At 29.5% G+C, this 24,411-nt stretch overlaps 4 protein-coding genes across 6 annotated transcripts; all 4 read left to right on the top strand.

The window, feature by feature from the left end:
- Positions 1–980: 980 nt before the first annotated feature.
- On the top strand, positions 981–8,613 carry LOC130666485 (uncharacterized). 3 transcript variants are annotated; one of them, XM_057467515.1, is made up of 10 exons: positions 2,863–2,996; positions 3,098–3,199; positions 3,266–3,614; positions 4,829–4,970; positions 5,118–5,267; positions 5,329–5,516; positions 5,620–5,834; positions 5,897–6,117; positions 7,719–7,857; positions 7,930–8,613. In XM_057467515.1, exons 2-10 carry the CDS (start codon positions 3,120–3,122, stop codon positions 8,297–8,299), a joined length of 1,854 nt encoding a protein of 617 aa, XP_057323498.1. In that variant the 5' UTR covers positions 2,863–2,996; positions 3,098–3,119; the 3' UTR covers positions 8,300–8,613. The 3 variants fall into 3 exon arrangements, with proteins under 3 accessions (XP_057323496.1, XP_057323498.1, XP_057323497.1); XM_057467513.1 differs by lacking the exons at positions 2,863–2,996; positions 3,098–3,199 and adding an exon at positions 981–1,224; XM_057467514.1 differs by having other exon boundaries at positions 2,870–3,199.
- Positions 8,614–9,242: 629 nt separating this feature from the next.
- On the top strand, positions 9,243–10,852 carry LOC130667219 (uncharacterized). The gene is made up of 2 exons (XM_057468714.1): positions 9,243–9,512; positions 10,492–10,852. The coding sequence occupies exons 1-2, from the start codon at positions 9,340–9,342 to the stop codon at positions 10,850–10,852; spliced, it is 534 nt and encodes a 177-aa protein (XP_057324697.1). The 5' UTR covers positions 9,243–9,339.
- A 1,464-nt stretch (positions 10,853–12,316) lies between these two features.
- LOC130666796 (uncharacterized) lies at positions 12,317–14,352 on the top strand. Its single transcript, XM_057468068.1, has 7 exons — positions 12,317–12,470; positions 12,614–12,763; positions 12,825–13,009; positions 13,111–13,325; positions 13,388–13,608; positions 13,763–13,901; positions 13,974–14,352. The coding sequence occupies exons 1-7, from the start codon at positions 12,389–12,391 to the stop codon at positions 14,311–14,313; spliced, it is 1,332 nt and encodes a 443-aa protein (XP_057324051.1). The 5' UTR covers positions 12,317–12,388; the 3' UTR covers positions 14,314–14,352.
- Positions 14,353–16,160: 1,808 nt separating this feature from the next.
- LOC130666520 (uncharacterized) lies at positions 16,161–23,589 on the top strand. Its single transcript, XM_057467599.1, has 9 exons — positions 16,161–16,408; positions 17,773–18,080; positions 20,657–20,798; positions 20,943–21,092; positions 21,155–21,339; positions 21,443–21,657; positions 21,722–21,942; positions 22,097–22,235; positions 22,320–23,589. The coding sequence occupies exons 1-9, from the start codon at positions 16,333–16,335 to the stop codon at positions 22,657–22,659; spliced, it is 1,776 nt and encodes a 591-aa protein (XP_057323582.1). The 5' UTR covers positions 16,161–16,332; the 3' UTR covers positions 22,660–23,589.
- Positions 23,590–24,411: the final 822 nt, after the last annotated feature.

Genomic DNA, 24,411 nt, shown 5'->3' with positions numbered 1-24,411 from the left:
AAATAGTTCTAATTAGAACTAGAAAAAATACTTGGGGCAAGAAATTATTTCTTGACCGAAAAAATCTTTTCTTGCTCAAAGACAATTTTTGTATTTAATTCATAATGCATAAAATTTGGTGCAAATTAAAATTTTTTGCGGCAAGAAATCTTTTTTTTCTGCGTATTCTACAAATTCAGTAGTGATATTTAGGCGGTCACGTAGTGACTTCAGGTTGCTCGTAAATATAAACAGTCTCTACTCGCACTTTTATAAAACAAGAGAAGAAGGTATTTGTTTTCTAGTTATTCAAATATTTTAAAGACCAGTTTCACATTCGTCACAATATTTCAAAATACACATATGTATTCAGGGCGGGGGAGCAAAACGGGGTACTTGAGGAATTACAAAATCCTCAGAGAAATGAGTTTTTAATTCGATTAGAAAAGTTGAAATAAATTTAAAATTGACTTATTTACTTTCTAAACATGAATAAGTGAATATTCACTAACTCGATGTGCCAATCGAATCACTTTTTGGAATTAATGGGTCGATTTGCACTTCGAATTAGTGAATATTCACGTATTTTTACTTATTCATGTTTAGAGAGTAATATATTTATCAAAATATTCTCTATAACGAATTAGTCTATCACTGGACGTTGTACCTTACATATATTTTTTTTTATGACATTATTTTCCGTCTTACAATAATTTAACATAAAAATAAGGATTTATTAAATAGTTATATGTATCCTGTATTGCAACGTTGGAATTTAAGTAAAAACGATTTGTCTCTATAACGAATCAGCTTCAATGAATAAATAACAATAAATTATAAAAAAGATCTATTCAACACACTGTTCTTTTCTAAAGATCTATTGATGGCTGACGTCATGATTATGTTGAAATAGGGGTCGACATGTTGTATAAACTTATACGCTTCACAGTATTTTGATGTATTTTTATACCAGACTCTAGTGTGATCTTATAATATTTTAAACTCTTCCTAAAGTTACTGTCGAATTTGACGTCCGTATTTTGAAAAGTGTTTTATTGAGATAACATTAAAAATGAACCATCAGTATTCATATGCAATGAAATGGTTTTGTCTTATGATTTTACTGAATTTATTGGATATTAAAAATATTTCTGTTGGAAAGTGTATGAATGACGAAAACAGTGAAAATTTACCATCAACTCACGATGAATGGTATCATCCAAAGCATAATATTACTAAAAGGAGGTAAAGCATAGCATGAACAAATTATTTCTTTGTTCTATACGTTTAGTTGTGTGAGAATTACTGAAAGGACAACTTCCTCTTTTTTTGAAAATTTTCAATTTTTATAGCGGGAAGTTGAATAATTGAATACATTACTTCTATATTAATAAACTGATAATTAATAAAAAATGTAGGGAAAATTTATTTGGAATTGAATTTCACTTCATTAAACTAAGCTTAAGCCTAATAAAATTTTGTATTGCATTAAACTACAAAAATTTTTTAAAAATCTTAAGTGGTTGGTGTTTATAATCTTCATAAATTTTATAATCTTTACAAATGGTTATAATCTTAATAAAGAGTGATAAAATCCTAATTTCTTCCTGATTTTCCGGAGTGTATAACACCCTACTCCATGAGGAGGTGTACTCTTCGCAACCCTTGCTATGAAAGTTCAATTTATCAGAAATGTAAAATTAAGATTTATTTAAATGTACTTTTTTATTAGCACTCATTCATGAGCGATTCAAGGTAATGTGTGGTCGCGAAATACGATAGCGTATCCGTCACTTCAAATACAGTCTCGTCGTTAAGTATAAAGCGCAAAATTATTTGAACTCACAGCTCGTGAAATTTTATTGCTACGTTAGTTTAACACAGTCACACCCAGAAAAAAATGAAAGAAATTTGAGTTAGCACCGGACTGAGTGATGTGCGCACACGACTCAGTCAGGTTCTGAACAGTAACCAGTGTGGTGTTGTACCACAATCCAAGCACGGTAACCAGTCTGGTGCCGCACACGAATGACTCGTGTACGCACACGAATGAGTAGTGTTTTGCATATATAAATAAAAAACTAAAATCGACGTCTTTAATAAACTTACACCGTATTTTTGTTATCTTAAATGAAAATACCTCGAAATACTTGAATCTAATTCGTTGAATTCTTCATATAATGCAAATATTCAAGATATGGGCTTTAATGTGAGAAGCTTGTGATACGAAATATTTTTTGTTTAAAAATTACATGAACGTTAAGAGGCGTGCACTTTTGGATAATTTATGGTAAAAGGTTAGAAATAAATTGACGTATAAAGTAAAGAAAGGAGACTAAATAAATGAAATTGTGTTTTTACTAAAATGTAGTTTTGTTTATTCAATTACAAGTGAACAATAAATCATACTATTTTTTTTCAAATGTTAAATTTGCACCTAACGTTTCGGAATAAATTTACCATTTACGTTTTCTGTAATGCGTGAAACAGAACAAAACTCAAGTTCTTTAATGCTTAAACATTTCATATAAGATGCAATGGTTATACCACTCTCATGAAGATTGAAAGCTTGATAATGTTCATCGTAGTACAAGTAATTGGAAATGTCTTTTGAGATCACATATACGAATCTATTTCTAACTTTTTACCATAAATGATCCAAAAGTGCACGCCTCACAACGCTCATTTAATTTTAAAGAAAAAAATATTTTGTATTACAAGTTTCTCACGTTAAAGCCCATATCTCTAATATTTGCATTATATGAAAAATTCAACAAATTAGATTCAAGTATTTCGAGGTATTTTCATTTAAGATAACAAAAATACGGTGTAAGTTTATTAAAGACGTCGATTTTAGTTTTTTATTTATATATGCAAAACACTACTCATTCGTGTGCGTACACGAGTCATTCGTGTGTGGCACCAGACTGGTTACCGTGCTTGGATTGTGGTACAACACCACACTGGTTACTGTTCAGAACCTGACTGAGTCGTGTGCGCACATCACTCAGTCCGGTGTTAGCTCAAATTTCTTTCAGTTTTTTCAAGAACCGTACTGAGTCGGGTGCAGAACAGTATCCAGTCAGGTTCTAATCTTTCCGTGTGATATGATATATAGCGCAAAAATTCGGTTGAGTAAAATGTATAAGCAAGGCTCGAATATTATAATTGGCGCTTCTGGCACGACTTACAACGCTCAGAAATTGAACTTTCAAAGAAGGTTTTGCAAAAAAATATAAAATAGAATCTTTAATAATACAAATACTATAAGTAAGAAATCTCACAGCACTAGAGAAGCAATTAGGAGTTTGGAATCTACGATTAGAGCAGCCCTTTATGAAGAAGAAATTGACAAAACAAACGAACGGCTTTTAGATTCTCTAGAGAATATCCTAGAAATATCAAAAGAAATTGACTTTGATTATGAATACCCATCGTTGTTTTATTCACTCAATTTTAAAATGAACCCAGTCACAGCTACCAGAATATATGTCAATGATACACTCGAAGGTAACGAATATTTAGACAAATTACGTAAAATCGGTCATTGGACAAGTGGTTTAGCAGAAAATGACTTAAATAGCGTTCAGGAGAATGTGTTTTCAGTTGCAATTAAATACTACTCAAGATTACAAGTAAGATATAAACTTAATTTGTTTTTATGTAAAATAAAATACTTACTCTGCAAAATATTCTTTATGTGGAAATAGTCCTTGCGAACTTTATGTATCTTGTGTGAATTGACGGTGTAAAATTTTATAAAATATGCAGAAAACTACATTTATATAATACATGCTCAAAATAAACGCCGTTAAATGCCTAACATCGGCCTCATAAACTTTTTCATTAAACACTCATCACTTCTGATTGGTCAAATGCAGTGTTTAAACTTTCTTGAAGCATTTGTGCATCCCTTCTACCACGAAATTCGACAAAAATAGGCGTGATATATCCCTACTCTATAATCCGAGTTGGCAAAATGTTCAAGATAGGTTACCGGGGTGAGCTCACCTTTACCTAAAGCTGCATCACTAGCAAAGAAAATTCCCTAGATTACACATGCGCATTGAATTGATCGGCTAACGATTGTGGATCGTCATTAACTGATGAATTTGTGTCACCTTAAATTTATAACCTGAACTCTAATTTTATCAAAAAGTAATTAAAAGTAAAAATAAATACTACATTTTAATAAAATCAAATCAAAGGAGGATATTAATTAACCTAAAATTTTAAGGCTTATTAGATTTATATTAAAAAAAATTTGTTCAAGTTTTTATTTTAAATAATACACATGTATTAGACTTCTTATTTGGTTAGTTTTCATGTTTATTGATTAATAAAACAATAATATAAAAAAATTGTTTTAATTTCTATTAAATAAATAAGTACGCAATTTTATTTTTAATAATTAAATAAATAAGCACTTGAGTAATTTTTTATAAGTAAATAACTTTAACCAAAAAAAAAAACATTTATTTTTATAAAGACAAATTATTAAAATAATTGCGACCGCATGACGCCGACGTTATGCATTTAACGACGTTTTAATTTTGAGGATTCATTATATAAAATATCGTAGACAACTAGTGACATCGAGTATAATACTCTCGTTCGGTTGGTAACACTCGCTTCGCTCGTGTTTCCAAACTCCGAACTCGAGTATTATACTCGATAGCACTAGTTATCTAAGGTACTATTACATATGAAGTTACATTTTTGTATAAAGATCCATTCTATAAAAATATACCATTTGAAATTATTATATTAGCCGACGTTTGAAGCCTTACTATAGAAGTATTTTTCATTCCAAACTGATGAAATGTGTTTTTAAAATGATTATTTTCAGAACAATGGAAATTATTGCAGTAAATCATCAATTTATACTGAAGTATATCAACTTTATGAATCTATGTTAGCAAGCGTCAGTAAAGGATACGCTATGATTTATATGGCTTACGAATTCCAACAACAAAGTCCTAAAAATACAGGTTGGTTACCAGAATTTACATATTATTTTTATGCACGCATAAAACAAGATGACAGAAGGTGTTCCCTGATCCCGTCAAAACATGTTTTCCTATATTAATTTGTTTATTCGAGTATAAATAACCAAAGAATTATTTATTTTTTTCAAGACGATCAGCGCCCCGCACAAAGAATTATACTAGAAGAATGTAATGAAGCAGTTATTCGTATGACCACTTCAGTAAGCAGTTATTTGAAGAAAATTGATAGTACGACTTATAAAAAATTACAAGACTGTGACTCGAGGGAATGGGCTGAAGGTGTGATATTTATTTAACACTTCTGATATAAATATGCTTATTACAACAATTAATTATCTAGGTGTGAATTTCATTCGTTTGAAAAATCATGTTTCGTATCATGAACCAAATACAAAATGGTACGCTGATCGACATGCAATATTTTTAAGATATATAAAGCCGAAAGCAGAATTTGAATGCAACGGTACACAAACATTTTGGAATCCGGATATTGAAGATGGTGTAATATACAGCTTAAACTGTCCATTTGTAAGTCAAAGTTTATTTGATATTACAATAATTGAATATATGATTCTTACAAAGCTGGCTAATAATGTTAAAAAATAAGTAAATAAACACGAATACATTTCAGATTTTTGTCAGTAATTATTCGGGGGATAGCAGTTGTCATCATTTTCAGAATGATAATTTTACGAAACCTAAAAATATAGATTGGGTATCAACATGTACTTCCGGAGATAATTCAAGATTAGGACAATTATGTGCTTGCGATAAACAAATCGACCAAGATACTAGTATACGAACAATAAGTTTAAGAGAACATTACACTGATAGTGCGGATAATCGGTAAAAAAAAATGCAAATTGATTATTCGAAATGGCCAATTAAAAATATTTTTTTTCTAATAGAGTTGTTACCGGAATACGATTTATTGTTAAAAATAATATCGTTGCGATACGAATTCGAGAAGGTAGATTAGTCAATGGTACTATAGACCCCCAAACCGTTAAATGGATAGATGATGATGGGCAGCATCCTGAAATAGGTCCTGATACAGTGAAGCTCAGTTATAATATACGAGCGTTTGAATTAGATGACATAGAATTGCCTGATGGGCACTTGGTAACAGGTATTGTATATGCGGCATTCCACGCCAAATCGACCCCTTTAGATTTGGCTGAAAATTTTTACTTTTTTTCTACCCCATCAAAAACGTTTCTCATAATTTTTTCAAATTTTTTCACCCACCCGAAAAAAGTTAGAAAGTTTCGAAAAAAATGACTTTTTTTATTTTGAATAGCTATAACTTTTCCAAAATTCGAATGATTGGAACGTTTCTTTTCTCAAAATTTTTGTTTTTGAATGCAGTTTTTGAAAGAAAATACAAAAAAATTGTTTCAACCTATCTTCATTTTTTTTTTTTGTAAATTTTTAGAAAAAATTAAAAATTTCTTGATGTTTACCATTTTTGATTTTTGATTTTTTTTTTTTTTATATAAAACTTTTACATTTTCTGCAGATCCTCAAATTTTTTCAGACTGATATTTTTTCAATTTATATTTTATTTTTCCAACTGAAAAAAAAAAATTTTTACAACTAGCCTTATTTCTTATAACACCATGCTAAAAATTTTAGAGAGTGCTCAGAGAACTTTCAAACTTGGAAAAAAAAATAAAAACAAAAAATTTAAATGGTGATCCTCGAAATAATTTGAATTTTGTTTGAAAAATCAAGTTTAAAAATAGAAGGACCGTCTGAATAATTTTTTTGTATTTCTTCCTGAAAACTACATTCAAAAACGAAGAAAAGGAAAAAAAAAACGTTTTCGTTTGGTCCATTTTTAGACAGATGCTGGCCATTCAAAAAAACAATCTTTTAACCAAAAGATATTGAGTGTAGAAGGAATTTTTTTTAATTGCCAGCATCTGTCCAAAAATGGACCAAACAAAAACTTTTTTTTTCAATTTCTTTGTTTTTCAATGTAGTTTTCAGAAAAAAATACAAAACAATTATTCAGGCGGTCCTTCTATTTTTGAACTTGATTTTTTGAACAAAATTCAAATTATTTCGAGGATTACCATTTAAATTTTTTGTTTTTATTTTTTTTTTTCCAAGTTTGAAAGTTTTCTGAGCACTCTTAAAAATTTTTAGCATGGTGTTATGAGAAATAAGGCTAGTTGTAAGAAATTTTTTTTTTCAATTGGAAAAATAAAATATTAATCGAAAAAACATCAGTCTGAAAAAATTCGAGGATCTGCAGAAAATGTCAAAGTTTTATATAAAAAAAAAATCAAAAATCATAAATGGTAAACATCGAAAAATTTTTGATTTTTTCTAAAAATCGACAAAAAAACAATGAAGATAGGTTGCAATAATTTTTTTTTTTTTTTTTTTATCAAAAACTACATTTCAAAACAAAAATTTTGAAAAAAAAAACGTCCTAATCAATCGAATTTTGAAAAAGTTATAGCTATTTAAAATAAAGAAAGTCATTTTTTTTCGAAATTTTCTAACTCTTTTTCGGTTGGGTGAATAAATTTGAAAAAATCATGAGAAACGTTTTTGATGAGGTAGAAAAAGAAAAAAAATTTTCAGGAAAATTTAAAGGGGTCGGGTTAAAAAGTGGTCGATTTGGCGTGGAATGCTCCATATATTGTAAAAATTATAGATTTTCTGTACAATAATGTAAATGAATAAATCATTTGTTAATCTGCATGTGTACATCAACAGGAGTTAAATTCTTAGTGAGGAATAAAACACGCATATCATTGTCAGTAAGAGGATCAGCTATGTATGATGATAAAAAAAAAACTTTCCCATCAATTCACGATCAATGGTATTATTCAACACCTGATCCAGATGTAGCTAGGTAGTTAATTATCATTTTAAAATTAACAATATTATGTTTTATGCACTATACTATTATTATAATTCATTACAGGCATAATATTGATGTAGAATATTCTAAAAATCCAGCTGAGTTAATAAATGAACAGTTGCTACAATTAAGTACTCCAGGATTGAATTACGTCGATTTCTCAACATCAGTGTATTCTTCAAAAGACAACAATCTTGCAATTGTACCATTTTTAGATTCGCGCGAACTTGTTACTGATCCACCAATCGCTCTAGGTGGATTAGGAATATTTTACAAAAGTAAACCCGGCTACGGTGGATTTATAGCGTTTAAGCATATTACAGCTAACTATAATATTCTTCTTGACAGAGATCATGCTCAAGCTATAAATGCTACTTTATTACACTTATTTAAATATTTAGAAAGAAAAAAAACAAATTTTAGTGGAAATTAATTAAAATTTTATAGCAACTGGTAACTTATAATCAATATCACTTATACACTACAATCATAAAACATTTAAATTAGAAATAACAACACCACAATTAACGGCAGTAAAAGAAAGGCAAGAGAGATATAAGTTTGAATTAGAGATATAGTTTATTTATATACAGATGTATGCTGTTAAGATGTCAAATTATGACTCACAGACTCTAGTTGCGCTTGTATAAAACAAGAGAAGAAGGCATTTGTTTTCTAGTTATTCAAATATTTCGAAGATCAGTTCCACATTCGTTACAATATTTCAAAATACATATATATATATTTAGGGGCTGGGTAGGGGGGGGGGCAAAACAGGGTACTCAAGGAATTACAAAATCCTCAGAGAAATGAGTTTTTAATTCGATTAAAAAAATTGAAATAAATTTAAAATTGACTAATTTACTCTCTAAACATGAATAAGTGAAATAAGTGAATATTCACTAACTCGAAGTGCCAACCGAACCACTTTTTGGAATTAGTGGTTCGATGTGCACTTTGAAATAGTAAATATTCACTTATTTCTACTAATTCATGTTTATAAGAGAGTAATTTATTTATCAAAATATCTGTTTCTATAACGAATCAGTCAATCACTGGACGTTGTACCTTACATACATTGTTTTTCTCTTGACATTATTTGTCGTCTTACGATAATTTAACATAATAATAATGATTTATTAAATAGTTATATATTTCCTGTTATTGTGACATTGGAATTAAAGTAAAAATAATTTGTATCTAACGATTTTTTTTCAATGAATAAATAACAATAAATTATAAAAAAGATCTATTTAACACACTGTCCTTTTCTAAAGATCTATGAATGGCTTACGTCATGATTATGTTAAAATAGGGGTCGACATATTCTATAAACTCTTACGTTCACAGTATTTTGATGTATTTTTATACCAGACTCGAGTGTGATCTTATGATATTTTAAACTCTTCCGTAAGTAACTTACAAATTTTACGTCCGCATTCTAAAACGTGTTTCATTGAGATAACATTAAAAATGAATTATCAGTATTCAGATCTGATGAAATGGTTTTGTCTTTTCATTTTACTAATTTTATTGGATATTAAAAATATTTCTGTTGGAAAGTGTATGAATGACGAAAACAGTGAAAATTTACCATCAACTTACGATGAATGGTATCATCTGAAGCATAATATTACTATAAGGAGGTAAAGCATAGCATGAACTCATTATTTTTTGTTCTATCCGTTTAGTTGTGTGGGAATTACTGAAAGACCAACTTCCTCTTTTTCAAAAAGATACATAGAGATTGTCATTAAAAGGCTTAATATGATTCCTCTTGTCAATGTAACAAAACATTTTAGCAAATGGTGTCTCTCGATTGTTATATTCACTTTTTACTTCGCTTGTAAGATACATTACGCGAAAAAATTATTCTTGTTTGTAATGCTATGGTTTCATAGCAAATCCGGACTATATTAGCTACTTATCAGAAAATAAAAGAAGCACATGCAAAAGCAACCATGACTATTATAAAATTTACAATGGTTTTAATAATTTGAGATCTAATTGCTGTCAACTTTACTATGGTCATAGACATGTTGGCATGTGTTTATTTCAATTTTAGCAGGTGACAACATGGTCCGGCTTTTTCATAACACCATAGCAATTCAAACGAGGACAATTTTTCCGTTTATTCTTCGCAGCTTCTGATATGAAAGTTCAATTTGTGAAAACTATAAAATTCAGATTTATTGTAAATCAAATCTTTCAGAAATATGATAGTTGTTGTTTGAATAAATTATCACCTTATTTCTTTATCCTTTTTCCATTAGCACTTATTTATAAGCGATTCAGAGTAATGTGTTATCGGAACAAGTGGTAGCGTTTTTGCCGTTTCAAATACGGTTTGGTCGTTAGTTATAAAGAGCAAAATTAAATAATCTCACAAGTCATAAAATTTTACTACAACGTTACGTAAAGTAAAGTCAAAACTGTGTAATGATATGATATTTAGCGCGCAATCGCGGTTCAGTTAAATGTATAAGCAAGGCTCGATATATTATATTTGGCGCTTTCAGCACGACTTTACAATGTTCGGAAATTGAATTTTCAAAGAAGGTGTTGCAAAAGACTATAAAACAAAATCTTTGATTATATAAATAGTATAAGTAAGAAATTTTACAGTCCTAGAGAAGCAATTGACAGTTTGGAATCTACGGTTACAGCAGCCCTCTATCAACAAAGAATTAACGAAATAAACAAATGGCTTTTAGATTCTTTAAAGAATATAACAAAAATATCAGAAGAAATTGACACTAATTATGATGAACAATTACTGCATCATTTATTCAATTATAAAACAAACCCAGTCGCAGCTATGAAAAAATATCTCGATCATACGTTCAAAGATCTCACATATTTTGACAAATTATCTTTAATCGGCGATTGGACACGTGGTTTGGCAACAAATGACTTAAATAGCCTTCAGCAAAATGTATTTGACTTTGCAATTGAATACTACTCAACATTACAAGTAAGATATTGACGTAATTTGTTTGTATAAAAGGTAAAAAATACTCAGGGGAGGGCTGGGCAAAGCGGGGTACTTAAGGAAATACTAAGTTTTCGAGGACTCAAATACGCTAAATCATTGTTTTTTTTTTTTTTTTTAATGATAATCAAAATGAATAGAAAAAATTTTTAGTTGCCGTTGAAAAAAAAATTTGTTATTTTTGCGGACAAAATGGAGTACCCTCTAAAAAAGGTAAAATTAAAAAATTCTTTGGATTTTAAATGAATTTGATTAAATTAAATTTTTTGTAAGTAATTTACATGAAAAAAAATGATAATTTACATGATTATTTGATACAAAGAAAGAAAAAAAAATTTCAATAGTTTTTATCGTAAAACAAAAGTCGAAGTCATTAACATTTTTCGACTGACACTCGATTTTTGAAAAAGTTTAAAGGAAAAAATTGACGATGATGCTCAATCGAATTTATAATAGTGATTTTAGAATGTTTAAAGCTAATTAATGCTAAACTTAAAAAAAAAAAGTTTTTTTTTTATAAAATTTCGGGGGGTACCCCGTTTTGCCCGGCCCTCCCTTAATCTGTAAAAAATTTTTGTTTGTGAAAATGGTCCTCGTGGATTTTACACAGTTTCTCCCTTGTGAATTGACGGTGTGAAATTTTTCCAGTGTGAACGTTCAACAGGTGTTTCAGAAAACAAACTCGACTCTTTTATACGGAGATATGAAATCCATTAAGTTTTCGTCTTGATTTAGACTTAACTGGATTACTTAGTGACGATTTAAGACGAAAAAGGCGAAATCGAGTCGAAATTGACTTGGTTTTGACTTATTCGACTTAAATTATAAGACGAAAAAGTCAGAACTAAGGTGAAACTATTTTTATATATTAAGGCAAATAAATAACTTTTTTTCGACGTGGTTCAGCGAGTCAAAAGTAAGGTGAATGACCATCGTGCTCGAAGTAAAGACGAATAAGTCGAAACTAAGATCAAATAATATAAATAAGTTGAAATTAGGATGAAAAAAGTTCAAAACCATTTAATTTAAGTAAAAAAAGTCGAGATCTTATCGAAAAATCGTCAGCAATTCGATAAGTTCAAAATAAAATAAGGTGAAGCGAGCCTGAATCAAGTTTTATTTGTAACCCAGGCAAGCCTAGAGCTTCTTTTTTGTTTGGAGTTTTGTTTAAGAGAATAGCGCGGATAAAATAAACTGCAATCTCGTGATATACTACAAAATCTCTAGTAGATTTCAAGGACTGCAAGAAAGTTCTGATCTTTGACTTTAACTTTATCAAAACTTTAAAATATGTGGAAAACTACAATTATAAATAAAGTTCCATTTTCATATAAAGATCCTATAAAAAGAATCTATAAAAATATACCATTTGAAAACATTATATAAGCCGACGTTTCAAGCTTAACTCTAGAAGTATTTTTCAAGTTCCAAAATAATGAAATGTGTTTTTAAAATGATTATTTTCAGAAAAATAAAAATTATTGCGGTGAATCATCAATTTACAATAAAGTATATCAACTCTATGAATCTATGTTAGCAAGCGTCCGTAAAGGATACATTATGGTTTATATGGCTTACGAATTTGAACAACAAATGTCTGGAAATCTTAAAGGTTGGTTACCACAATTTACATCTTTTTTTACACGCGTCAAGCAAGAAGGCAAAGACTATCCCCTGATCTCGTGATAACATGTTATCCTTTTTTATTTTGTATTTAAATATAAATAACCAAATAATTATTTTTTTTTTTTCAAGATAATGGGCACCTTGCACAAAGAGATGTATTAGATCAATATAAAGATGCAGTTGTTCGTATGACCGCTTCAGCAAGCAGTTATTTAAATAAAATCGATGAGACCACATATAAAAAATCACAAAACTGTGACGCAGAGAGATGGGCTGAAGGTTTGATATTTTTTAATTAACTCTGGAATAAATATACTTATTACAGCAATTGATTATTCAGGTGTGACTTATATTCGTTTAAAAAATCATGTTTCGTATCATGAACCAAATACAAAATGGGACAGGGATGAAAATGCAGAACTCTTACAAGATATAAAGTCAGAAAAGGAATGCGATGGTACACAAACATTTTGGAATCCTTCAGCTTTGTCAAATGGTGTCATATACAGCTTAAACTGTCCATTTGTAAGCCAAAATTTTTTTCATATCACGATGATTAATTATATTCCCTATGAAGCTGCCTGATAATGTTCTAGAATAAATAAATAAACACGAACAAATTTCAGATTTTTGTCAGTGATTATTCAGGAGATAGCAGTTGTCATCGTTTTCAAAATGATAATTTTACGAAAGCTAAAAACATATATTGGGAATCAGCATGTACTGATGGAGATAATTCAAGATTAGGACAATTATGTGCTTGCGATAAACAAGTCGACCAAGATACGAGTATACGAACAATAAGTTTAAGAGAACATAACGCTGATAGTACTGATAGTCGGTAATTGAAAATTCAAATTATTATTCGAAATAGCCAATCAAAAAATATTTTGTTTTTCATAGAGTTGTCACCGGAATACGAATTATTGTTAAAAATAATATCGTAATGATACAGATTCGAGAAGGTAAATTAGTCAATGGTATTATAGACCCCCAAACCGTTAAATGGATAGATGATGATGGGCAGCATCCTGAAATAGGTCCTGATACAGTGAAGCTCAGATATAATATACGAGCGTTTGAATTAGATGACATAGAATTGCCTGATGGGCATTTGGTGACAGGTATTGCATAAATGATAAAAATTATCAACAATCCGTACATTAATATTGGAGTCTGTGTTCGACACATAAATTTTTTCGTCTATGACTAGCTCTTTTGAGCAATTATTTTATAAATTAATAAATCAATTTTTAATCTGCATGTGTAAATCAACAGGAGTCAAATTCTCAGTGACAAATAAAACCCGCATATCATTAGCAGTAAGAGGATCAGATATGTATGATGATAAAAAAAAAACTTTTCCATCAATTCACGATCAATGGTATTATTCAACACCTGAGCCAAATATAGATAGGTAATTTATTATAATTTTAAAATTTAGAACACTTGGTTTTATCTATTATACTATTATTATAACTCATTACAGGTACAATATTGATGTAAAATATTTAAAAAATCCAGCTGATTCAAGCGATAAGAATCAAGAATTAAGTACGCCAGGATTGCATTACGTTGATTTCTCAACATCAGTATATTCTTTAAAAGATGAAAATGTTGCAATTGTACCATTTTTAGATTCACGCGAACTTGTTACTAATCCACCAATCGCTCTAGGTGGATTAGGAATATTTTACAATAGTAAACCCGGTTATGGTGGATTTATAGCGTTTAAGTATATCACAGCTAAATATAATATTCTCCTTAACAGAGATCATGAACAAGCTATAAATGCTACTTTATCAGACTTATTTAAATATTTACAATAGATGAATAATCTAATAGAAATTAATTAAAATATTCTTATCAACTCGTAACGAAATCTATATTACTTATTTTCTAATCTTTCATCGTAATGCGAATATTTGTTAAAAGAAAAGAAGGGAAATGGGGGCCACTAATTACAAATTGCCGCCATGATCGAAAAAAATTTCACAAATAACTTTTTAGTCATAAACGTTTAATTGTACAATTAAAAACAATAAAATCTCAATGATTAATAATTATTTATCATTTCATGTTAACAATAAATACAAATGATGTACTGAAAAACGGAAACTGCCGTACATTAATATTTGAGTCTATGTTCGACATCAAAATTTTGAGGGCTCTGACTAGCTCTGTTGAGCAATTATTTTATAAATTAATAAATCATTTGTTAATCTGCATGTGTACATCAACAGAAGTGAAAGTCTTAGTGAGAAATAAAACGCGCATGTCATAAGCATTAAGAGAATCACCTATGTATAATGATAAAAAAAAACTTTCCCATCAATTCGCGATCAATGGTATTATCTGACACCTGATCCAGATCTAGCTAGGTAATTAATTATAATTTTAAAATTAAGAACATTATGTTTTAGGCACTATACTATTATAATAACTCGTTACAGGTATAATATTGATATAGAGTATTCAAAAAATCCAGCTAGTTTAGATGAACAGTTGCTACAATTAAGTACTCCAGGATTGAGTTGTTGACGACAATGTTGCAATTATACCATTCATAAATTCACGCGAACTTTTTACTGATCCACCAATCGCTCTAGGTGGATTAGGAATATTTTACAAAAGTAAACCCGGCTCCGGTGGATTTATAGCGTTCAAGTATATCACAGCTCATTATAATATTCTTCTCGAAAGAGATCATGCTCAAGCTATAAATGCTACTTTATTACACTTAATTAAAAATTTAGAACGCAATAAAAAAAATTTTTTATTGAAGTTAATTAAAGTATTGACGCAAGTGGTAACTCATAATTAATATCGTTTATACACTACAAGAATAACTCACTTAAATTAAAAATAACAACACCACGATTAGTATTGAAAGAAAGGCAAGAGAGATATAGCTTATTGATGTACAGATTATATGCTGTTGAAATGTTAAATTATGATTGACAGTCTCTACTCGCACTTCTATAAAATAAGAGAAGAAGGCATTTGTTTTCTGGTTATTCAAATATTTTAAAGATCAGTTTCACATTCGTTACAATATTTCAAAATACATATATGTATTCAGGGGCGGGGGAGCAAAACGGGGTACTTAAGAAATTACAAAATCCTCAGAGAAATGAGTTTTTAATTCGATTAGAAAAATTAAAATAAATTTAAAAATGACTAATTTACTCTCTAAACACGAATAAGTGGAATAAGTGAATATTCACTAACTCGAAGTGCCAATTGAACCACTTTTTGGAATAAGTGGTTCGACGTGCACTTTAAAATAGTGAATATTCGCTTATTTCTACTAATTCATGTTTATAAGAGAGTAATTTATTTATCAAAATATCTATTTCTATAACGAATCAATCAATCACTGGACGTTGTACCTTACATACATTGTTTTTCTCTTGACATTATTTTCCGTCTTACGATAATTTAACATAACAATAATGATTCAATTAATAGTTATATATAAGTAATATATATATATATATTTCCTGGAATAAATTATAAAAAAGATCTATTCAATACACTGTCCTTTTCTAAAGATCTATGGATGGCTGACGTCATGATTATGCTGAAATAGGGGTCGACATATTCTATAAATTCTTATGCTTCACTGTATTTTGATGTATTTTTATACCAGACTCGAGTGTGATCTTATGATATTTTAAACTCTTCCGTAAGTTACTTACAAATTTTACGTCCGCATTCTAAAACGTGTTTCATTGAGATAACATTAAAAATGAATTATCAGTATTCAGATCTGATGAAATGGTTTTGTCTTTTCATTTTACTAATTTTATTGGATATTAAAAATATTTCTGTTGGAAAGTGTATGAATGACGAAAACAGTGAAAATTTACCATCAACTCACGATGAATGGTATCATCCAAAGCATAATATTACTAAAAGGAGGTAAAGCATAGCATGAACAAATTATTTCTTTGTTCTATACGCTTAGTTGTGTGAGAATTACTGAAAGGACAACTTCCTCTTTTTTTGAAAATTTTCAATTTTTATAGCGGGAAGTTGAATAAATTAATACATTACTTCTATATAAATAAACTAATAATTAATATATAATGTAAGGAAAATTTATTTGGAATATTCATGAATTATAAACCATGAGTAAACTAGAATTACACTCTATTGAACTAAGCTTAAGCTCTTCAATCCCATTTAAGTTATGTATTGCATTGAACTCCGATAAATAAAAAAAATCTCAAGTGGTTGGTAACATAAAACTTTTAATTTTTGTGTACGATTATTCCTGAAAGAACGTATAGATTCAGGAAGAACTAAATGTTAATAATCCTGATGAAAAGTGATAAAATCTTTATCCACTCAAAATTTATTCCCGATTTTTCGGAGTGTATAAAACCCTACTCCATGAGGAAGATTCATAAGCGATACTCATTAAAATGCTTAATACGATTCCTCTTGTCGATGTAACAAAACCTTTGAGCAAATGGTGTCTCACGATTGTCATATTCACTTCTTACTTCGCTTGTAAGATACATTACGCGAAAACTTATTTTTGTTTGTAATGCTATGGTTTCATAGCAAAGCCGGACTATATTAGCCACTTATCGGAAATTGAAATAAGTACATGCGAAAACTTCTACGGCCATAGTAATTTTGGCATATATTTGTTTCAATTTTTGCTGGTGGCCAACACTATCCAGCTTTTACTATCACACCATAGCAATTTAAACGAGGATAATTATTCCGTGTATTCTTCGCAAGACCTGATATGAAAGTTCAATTTTCGAGAAATATAAAAAGTACGATTTATTTCAAATTAAATCTTCCAGAAATACGACAGTTGTTATTCGAATTAATTAACGGTTTATTTTTTTTAATAAGTTAATTATTATTTTTTCATTAGCACTTATTCATAAGCGATTCAACGTAATGTGTTATCGCAACATGTGGTAGCGTTTCTGTCACTTTAAATACGGTCTCATCATTAGTTATCAAAAGCAAAATTGAGTAAACTCACAGGTCGTGAAATCTTATTAAAACATTAGTATAGTAAAGTCAAAAATGTGCAATGATATGATATTTAACGCACAATTACAATTCAGTAACATGTATAGGTAAGACTTGATATATTATATTGGCACTTCCGGTACGACTTACAACGCTCGGAAATTGAACTTTCAAAAAAGATGTTCCAAAAAAAATATAAAACAAAATCTTGATGATATGAACAGTATAAGTAAAAAAATCTCACAGCACTAGAGAAGCAATTAACAGTTTGGAATCTACAATTGTAGCAGCCCTCTATCAACAAGAAATTGACGAAGAAAATGAACGTCTTCTAGATTCTTTAAAGAAGATATTGAAAGTATCAGAAGAAATTGACACTAGTTATGATGAACAATTATTGCATCATTTATTCACTTATAAAACAAACCCAGTCGCAGCTACGAAAAACTATCTCAAAAATAAATTCAACAATTTCAAATATTTATCCAAGTTACTTAAAATCGGTCATTGGACAAGTGGTTTAGCAAAAGATAGAGCAAATAGCATTCAGGAGAATGTATTTTCAATTGCAATTCATCACTACTCAACATTACAAGTAAGATATCAACTTAATTTGTTTATATATAAGATATAAAAACTTACTCTGTAAAAAATTTTTGGTGTGAAAATGGCCCTTGCGGACTTTACACGGGTTCTTACGTGTGAATTGACGGTGTGAAATGTTTTCGTTGTGAACTATCAACAGGTGTACTTTTAACAGAGTATAAGAGTTCTTTTACTCCGTTCGGTGTTATCAGTTCAAAATTTATACATTATCAGATCATAGGATGTATATATATATTAGACTGTTTCAAATTATGCGACTATTTTTTTTTTTTTTAAGAACTTTGAAAAATCGAAAGGGTATGTTAAAATATGTTGACAGTTAAGATATGACCTCTTAATATTGATATTTAGAGGTGGCTGTTTATAATTTTCGGTTTTTTATTTAGTAACATGGTAAAAAATACATAACTTCCGAAGAAATCAAGATACGGAAAATTTCTTTCCAAACATTTTGTAGCAAATTTACCAATCTACAAAAAAGGTCTTTTATGATTTTTGCATAAATTCAACCATTCACAAGATAACCGACGTCAAAGTTTGATACAATTCGAAGAACTTGTTTTTGCTCGTTCTGAATTTTATACCATGTCGACTAATGAGAATTCAGGAATTCTTAATACAGTTTTTTGTTGGAAATTAAATGCTCTATAAAAAAAGTCTCTTATCATTTTTTGATAAATCCATCTGTTCGAAAGTTATTGGAGCATGAAGTCAAGTTAGAGTAAATTTTGAGATCTTTTTACTTTTCCGGCGAAACTATCGGACTTATCATAAAATGTCATAGGATATTTTTTGTAGACAATTTTATTTTCTAGAAATTATCATTGATAAAGTTTTTTGAAATTCTGCATTGTTTTCTAGTTATTTCTATTTTATTGCCAAGCACCGAAAAAAAAATAATTCTTATCGATTTTAAGAGCTTGGCATTAAAATGGAAATAACTAGAAAACAATGCAGAATTTCAAAAAACTTTATCAATGATAATTTCTAGAAAATAAAATTGTCTACAAAAAATATCCTATGACATTTTATGATAAGTCCGATAGTTTCGCCGGAAAAGTAAAAAGATCTCAAAATTTACTCTAACTTGACTTCATGCTCCAATAACTTTCGAACAGATGGATTTATCAAAAAATGATAAGAGACTTTTTTTAAAGAGCATTTAATTTCCAACAAAAAACTGTATTAAGAATTCCTGAATTCTCATTAGTCGACATGGTATAAAATTCAGAACGAGCAAAAACAAGTTCTTCGAATTGTATCAAACTTTGACGTCGGTTATCTTGTGAATGGTTGAATTTATGCAAAAATCATAAAAGACCTTTTTTGTAGATTGGTAAATTTGCTACAAAATGTTTGGAAAGAAATTTTCCGTATCTTGATTTCTTCGGAAGTTATGTATTTTTTACCATGTTACTAAATAAAAAACCGAAAATTATAAACAGCCACCTCTAAATATCAATATTAAGAGGTCATATCTTAACTGTCAACATATTTTAACATACCCTTTCGATTTTTCAAAGTTCTTAAAAAAAAAAAAAATAGTCGCATAATTTGAAACAGTCTAGTGTATACTCTCTGAATCTGAAATAGTATATTACACACCTAGGGAAGTAAAGTAAGAAATGACTCACATGTAATTGTTGGCCGAGGCGAAGCCGAGGTCAACAAACATGTGATCTGAGGCTTTCTTATTTACTTCCCGAGGAGTGTATACTATTTTTCTCCTCGACGGAGGCGGAAAGCGGTCACTTCGTTTTGCACAGCGGGACGAAAGTTGACGCTTTTTGCCCGGAGGTGAGAAAAAGTAAAAACCACTGAAAAAAAGAGTATGTACACTATTTTACCGCTATAAGTATACCACTCGGTATTCTTATAGCTGTGAAACATTGATTAATCACTGATTTAGATTTAGAGAGTAATTGCTTACCCGAGCCAAAGGCGAGGGTGTCAAACACGCGAATCGGGACATTCCACCTTCATCCGTAGTGTGTAAAATTACTATTCTGATATTTTATGTTCAAAATATGTTTAAGTAGCTACGCGATAGGTCACAAGTTCAAAACCTTGGTACATCAATGTAATACTTATTTCAATTTAAATATAAATCATCAGAATTCTAAAATTTTGGTAATATAAAAAAAATCGTGTTTTCCAATGTTAATCAACATGATTGTTCAACAGAAAAAAATTTTCAGAAATTAAAGAAGTAAATTGCCGGATTATAAATTATAGCCACAAGCCTGAAGCTTTTATTTAGGATCAGAGTTTTGTTTAAAAGAAAAGCTCAGATAAAAATAACTGCAATCTAGTGATATACTACAAAATTTCTAGTAGATTTCAAGGACTGCAAGAAAGTTCTGATCTTTAACTTCAGCTTTATCTAAGCTTTAAAGTATGTGAAAAACTACATTTAGATACAAAGTCCCATTTGCATATAAAGTTTAATTGTATAAAAATATACCATTTAAAAATATAATATAAGCCGACGTTGAAGAACTAACTCTAGAAATATTTTCCAAATTCCAAAATAAGGAAATGTGTTTTAAAAATGATTATTTTCAGAAAAATAAAAATTACTGCGGTGAGTCATCAATTTATAATAAAGTATATCAACTCTATGAATCTATGTTAGCAAGCGTCAGTAAAGGATTCATTATGATTTATATGGCTTACGAATTCGAACAACGAAGACCTGGAAATACAGGTTGGTTACCATAATTAAAATATTTTTTTTATACACTCATCAAACCAGAAGTCAAAGGGTGTCCCCTGATCCTGCCAAAACATATTTTCATATTTTATTTCCAATCCGAATAAAAATAAGCAAGGATTATTCTTTTTTTTGAAGATAATCGGCGCCCTGCACAAATAATTGCATTATATCAATATGAAAGAGAAGTTATTCGTATGACCGCTTCGGCAAGCAGTTATTTGAATAAAATCAATGAGACGATGTATAAAAAATCACAAAATTGTGACGCAAAGGAATGGGCGGAAGGTTTGATATTTTTTTGGTTAACTCTGGAATGGATATACTTATTTAATCAATTAATTATCTAGGTGTGAATTATATCCGTTTAAGAAATCACGTTTCGTATTATGAACCTAATACAAAATGGTACTGGGATCAGAATGCAGAATACTTGAGAGATATAAAACCAGAAAAAGAATGCGACGGTACACAAGTATTTTGGAATCCTTCAGCTTTGTCAGATGGCGTCATATACAGCTTAAACTGTCCACTTGTAAGCCAAAGTTTGTTTTACATTACGATAATTAAATATATGATCCCTACAAAGCTGCCTGATAATGTTAAAAAATAAATAAAGAAACACTAACACATTTTAGATTTTTGTCAGTGATTATTCAAGAGATAGCAGTTGCCAACGTTTTCAGAATGATAATTTTACGAAAGCTAAAAACACATATTGGGAATCAGCATGTACTAATGGAGATAATTCAAGATTAGAACAATTATGTGCTTGCGATAAACAAGTCGACCAAGATACTAGTATACGAACAATAAGTTTAAGAGAACACTACACTGATAGTGCTGATAGTCGGTAATAAAAAATTTTAATTGATTATTCGAAATGGCCAATCCAAAAATATTTTGTTTTTTTATAGAGTAATTACCGGGATACGATTCATTGTTAAAAATAATATCGTAATGATACAAATTCGAGAAGGTAAATTAGTCAATGGTATTATAGACCCCGAAACCGTTAAATGGATAGATGATGATGGGCATCATCCTGAAGTGGGTCCTGATAAAATTAAGCTCAGTTATGATACACGAGCGTTTGAATTAGATGACATAGAATTGCCTGATAAGCACTTGGTAACAGGTATTGTATATATCATAAAAATTATTAACTTTCCGTACATTAATATTCGAGTCTCTGTTCGATCTAAAAATCTAGTGGGCTATGGCTAGCTCTTTTGAGCAATTCTTCTATAAATTAATTAATCACTTTTTAATCTAAATGGTTATGTCAACAGGAGTCAAATTCACAGTGACAAAAGAAAAGCACATATCATTAGCAGTGAGAGGATCAAATATGTACAATAATAGAAAAAATACTTTCCCATCGATCCACGATCAATGGTATTATTCAACACCTGATGAAAATAAACCAAAGTAATGCATTACAATTTTAAAATTAAAAATACTATATTTTATCCCCTGCCTAAGTATTATAACCCATGTTATTTCATATTACAGAACTAGTATTGATATAAAATATTTCAAAAATCCAGCCGATTCAAATAATGATAATAAAGAATTAAGTACTCCAGGATCGAATTACGTTGATTTCTCAACATCAGTATATTCTTCAAAAGATGAAAATGTTGCAATTATACCATTTATAGATTCACGCGAACTTGTTACTGATCCCCCAATCGCTCTAGGTGGATTGGGAATATTTTACAATAGTAAACCCGGTTATGGTGGATTTATAGCGTTTAAGTATATCACAGCCGAATATAATATTCTCCTTAACAGAGATCATGCTCAAGCTATCAATGCTACTTTATCAGACTTACTTAAATATTTAGAATGAGAAAAAAATATAATTGACATTAATTAAGATAATATAAATAAATATGTATATTACGGCTGGGGGGAGGAGCAAAACGGGGTACTTGAGGAAATACAAAATACTCAGAGATATGAGTTTTCAATGCAATCAGTAAAGTTTAAGTACATTTTAAAAATTATTATTTAATTTATTTGTCAAAATATCTGTCTCTATAACAAATTAATCAATTACTGGACGTTGTACCTTAGATACAATTTTTTTTTTTCAATATTATTTTTGGCCTTACGAGAATTTAACATACCAATGAGGTTTTGTTAAATAGTTATATATTTCCTAGAATTGCGACACTGAAATTTTAATACAAATAATTTAAGGTCAATGAATAATAAAGATAAATTATAAATAAGATCTATTCAACACACTGTCCCTTTCTAAAAATCTATGAATGGCTGACGTCATCATTATGTTGAAATAGGGGTCGACATATTCTATAAACATTTGCGCTTCACAGTATTTTGTAGTATTTCTATACCAGACTCGAGTGTGATCTTATAATATTTTAAACTTTTCCTGAAGTTACTTTCAAATTTGACGGACGCATTTAAAAAAGTGTTTTGTCGAGACAACATTAAAAATGAATTATCAGTATTTAGATCCGATGAAATGGTTTTGTCTTATAATTTCATTAACTTTACTGGATGTTCAAAATTATTCTGTCGGAAAGTGTATTAATACAGAGAATAAAGCGAATTTACCATCAACCCACGATGAATGGTATCATCTAAAGCATAATATTTCTAAAAGGAGGTAATGCATATTATAAAAAAATTATTCTTTTGTTCTATACGTTTGATTGTGTGAGAATTACTAAAAAAAAAACTTCTCTTTTTTTAAAAATTTTTAATCATAGCGGGAAGTTATAAAAAATTACTACATTGCTTGTATATTATACACTCATAATTAATATTGAATGTACTGACAATTGATTTGAATAAATTATAAATTATAAAACATGAGTACACTTAAATTACATTTTGTTGAACTAAGCTCTTCAAGACCAATAAAATTTTGTATAACATTAAACTACAAAAATTTTTAAAATAAAACTTTCAATTTTCGTGTACGATTATTCTTGAAAAAACGTATAGATTTGGGCAGAACTCAATGTTTATAATCTTTATGAAGAGTGATAAAATCCTTATTTATTCCTTATTTTCCGAAGTGTATAACACCCTACTCCATGAGGAGGTGTATTCTTTGCAATCCCTGCTATGAAAGTTCAATTTATCAGAAATGTAAAATTAAGATTTATTGCAAATCAAATCTTTCAGAAATACGTCAGTTGTATTCAAATGAATTAATCGACTATTCATTTTTGTTATTGAAATGTACTTTTTTATTAGCACTTATTCATGAGCGATTCAAAGTAATGTGTGGTCGCGAAATATGGTAGCGTTTCCGTCACTTTAAATACAGTCCCGTCGTTAAGTACACGGAAACAAATAAATAGAACTGGCTACCATGTCAGATAGTAATCAGTGCCATCTGTAGAAAAAAAAAATTGAGACAGCAGTGGGTCCTATCTACGTAGTACTGGCTACTCTCTACATTGTACTCAGCACCATGTCGGATGTTGCTCACTACTATCCTACATAGTACACTCTTACATATTGCCCAGTTCTACGTAAATAGCAGCCAGTCGTATGTCAGATAGCAAAGGTTACTTTTTAAACATATTACCGACTGCTGTCTGCAGATAGCGCCTGCGTCTTT

The sequence above is a fragment of the Microplitis mediator genome, chromosome 4 (assembly GCF_029852145.1).
Source record: "Microplitis mediator isolate UGA2020A chromosome 4, iyMicMedi2.1, whole genome shotgun sequence".
Classification (NCBI taxonomy): domain Eukaryota; kingdom Metazoa; phylum Arthropoda; class Insecta; order Hymenoptera; family Braconidae; genus Microplitis; species Microplitis mediator.
The sequence above is the reverse complement of the archived record's forward strand: the minus strand, read 5'-3'. Positions and strand labels throughout refer to the sequence as shown.

Bases quoted from the DNA above. Each gene is read 5' to 3' on its own strand.
- LOC130666485 (XM_057467513.1), top strand. From the start codon at position 1,052: ATGAACCATCAGTATTCATATGCAATGAAATGGTTTTGTCTTATGATT. The intron at 6,118-7,718 runs GTATTGTATATG...GTACATCAACAG, and splicing joins TGATGGGCACTTGGTAACAG to GAGTTAAATTCTTAGTGAGG. The intron at 7,858-7,929 runs GTAGTTAATTAT...AATTCATTACAG, and splicing joins CCTGATCCAGATGTAGCTAG to GCATAATATTGATGTAGAAT.
- LOC130667219 (XM_057468714.1), top strand. From the start codon at position 9,340: ATGAATTATCAGTATTCAGATCTGATGAAATGGTTTTGTCTTTTCATT. The intron at 9,513-10,491 runs GTAAAGCATAGC...GAAATTTTACAG, and splicing joins CATAATATTACTATAAGGAG to TCCTAGAGAAGCAATTGACA.
- LOC130666796 (XM_057468068.1), top strand. From the start codon at position 12,389: ATGTTAGCAAGCGTCCGTAAAGGATACATTATGGTTTATATGGCTTAC. The intron at 12,471-12,613 runs GTTGGTTACCAC...TTTTTTTTCAAG, and splicing joins AATGTCTGGAAATCTTAAAG to ATAATGGGCACCTTGCACAA. The intron at 13,902-13,973 runs GTAATTTATTAT...AACTCATTACAG, and splicing joins CCTGAGCCAAATATAGATAG to GTACAATATTGATGTAAAAT.
- LOC130666520 (XM_057467599.1), top strand. From the start codon at position 16,333: ATGACGAAAACAGTGAAAATTTACCATCAACTCACGATGAATGGTATC. The intron at 18,081-20,656 runs GTAAGATATCAA...GATTATTTTCAG, and splicing joins ATCACTACTCAACATTACAA to AAAAATAAAAATTACTGCGG. The intron at 20,799-20,942 runs GTTGGTTACCAT...TTTTTTTTGAAG, and splicing joins ACGAAGACCTGGAAATACAG to ATAATCGGCGCCCTGCACAA.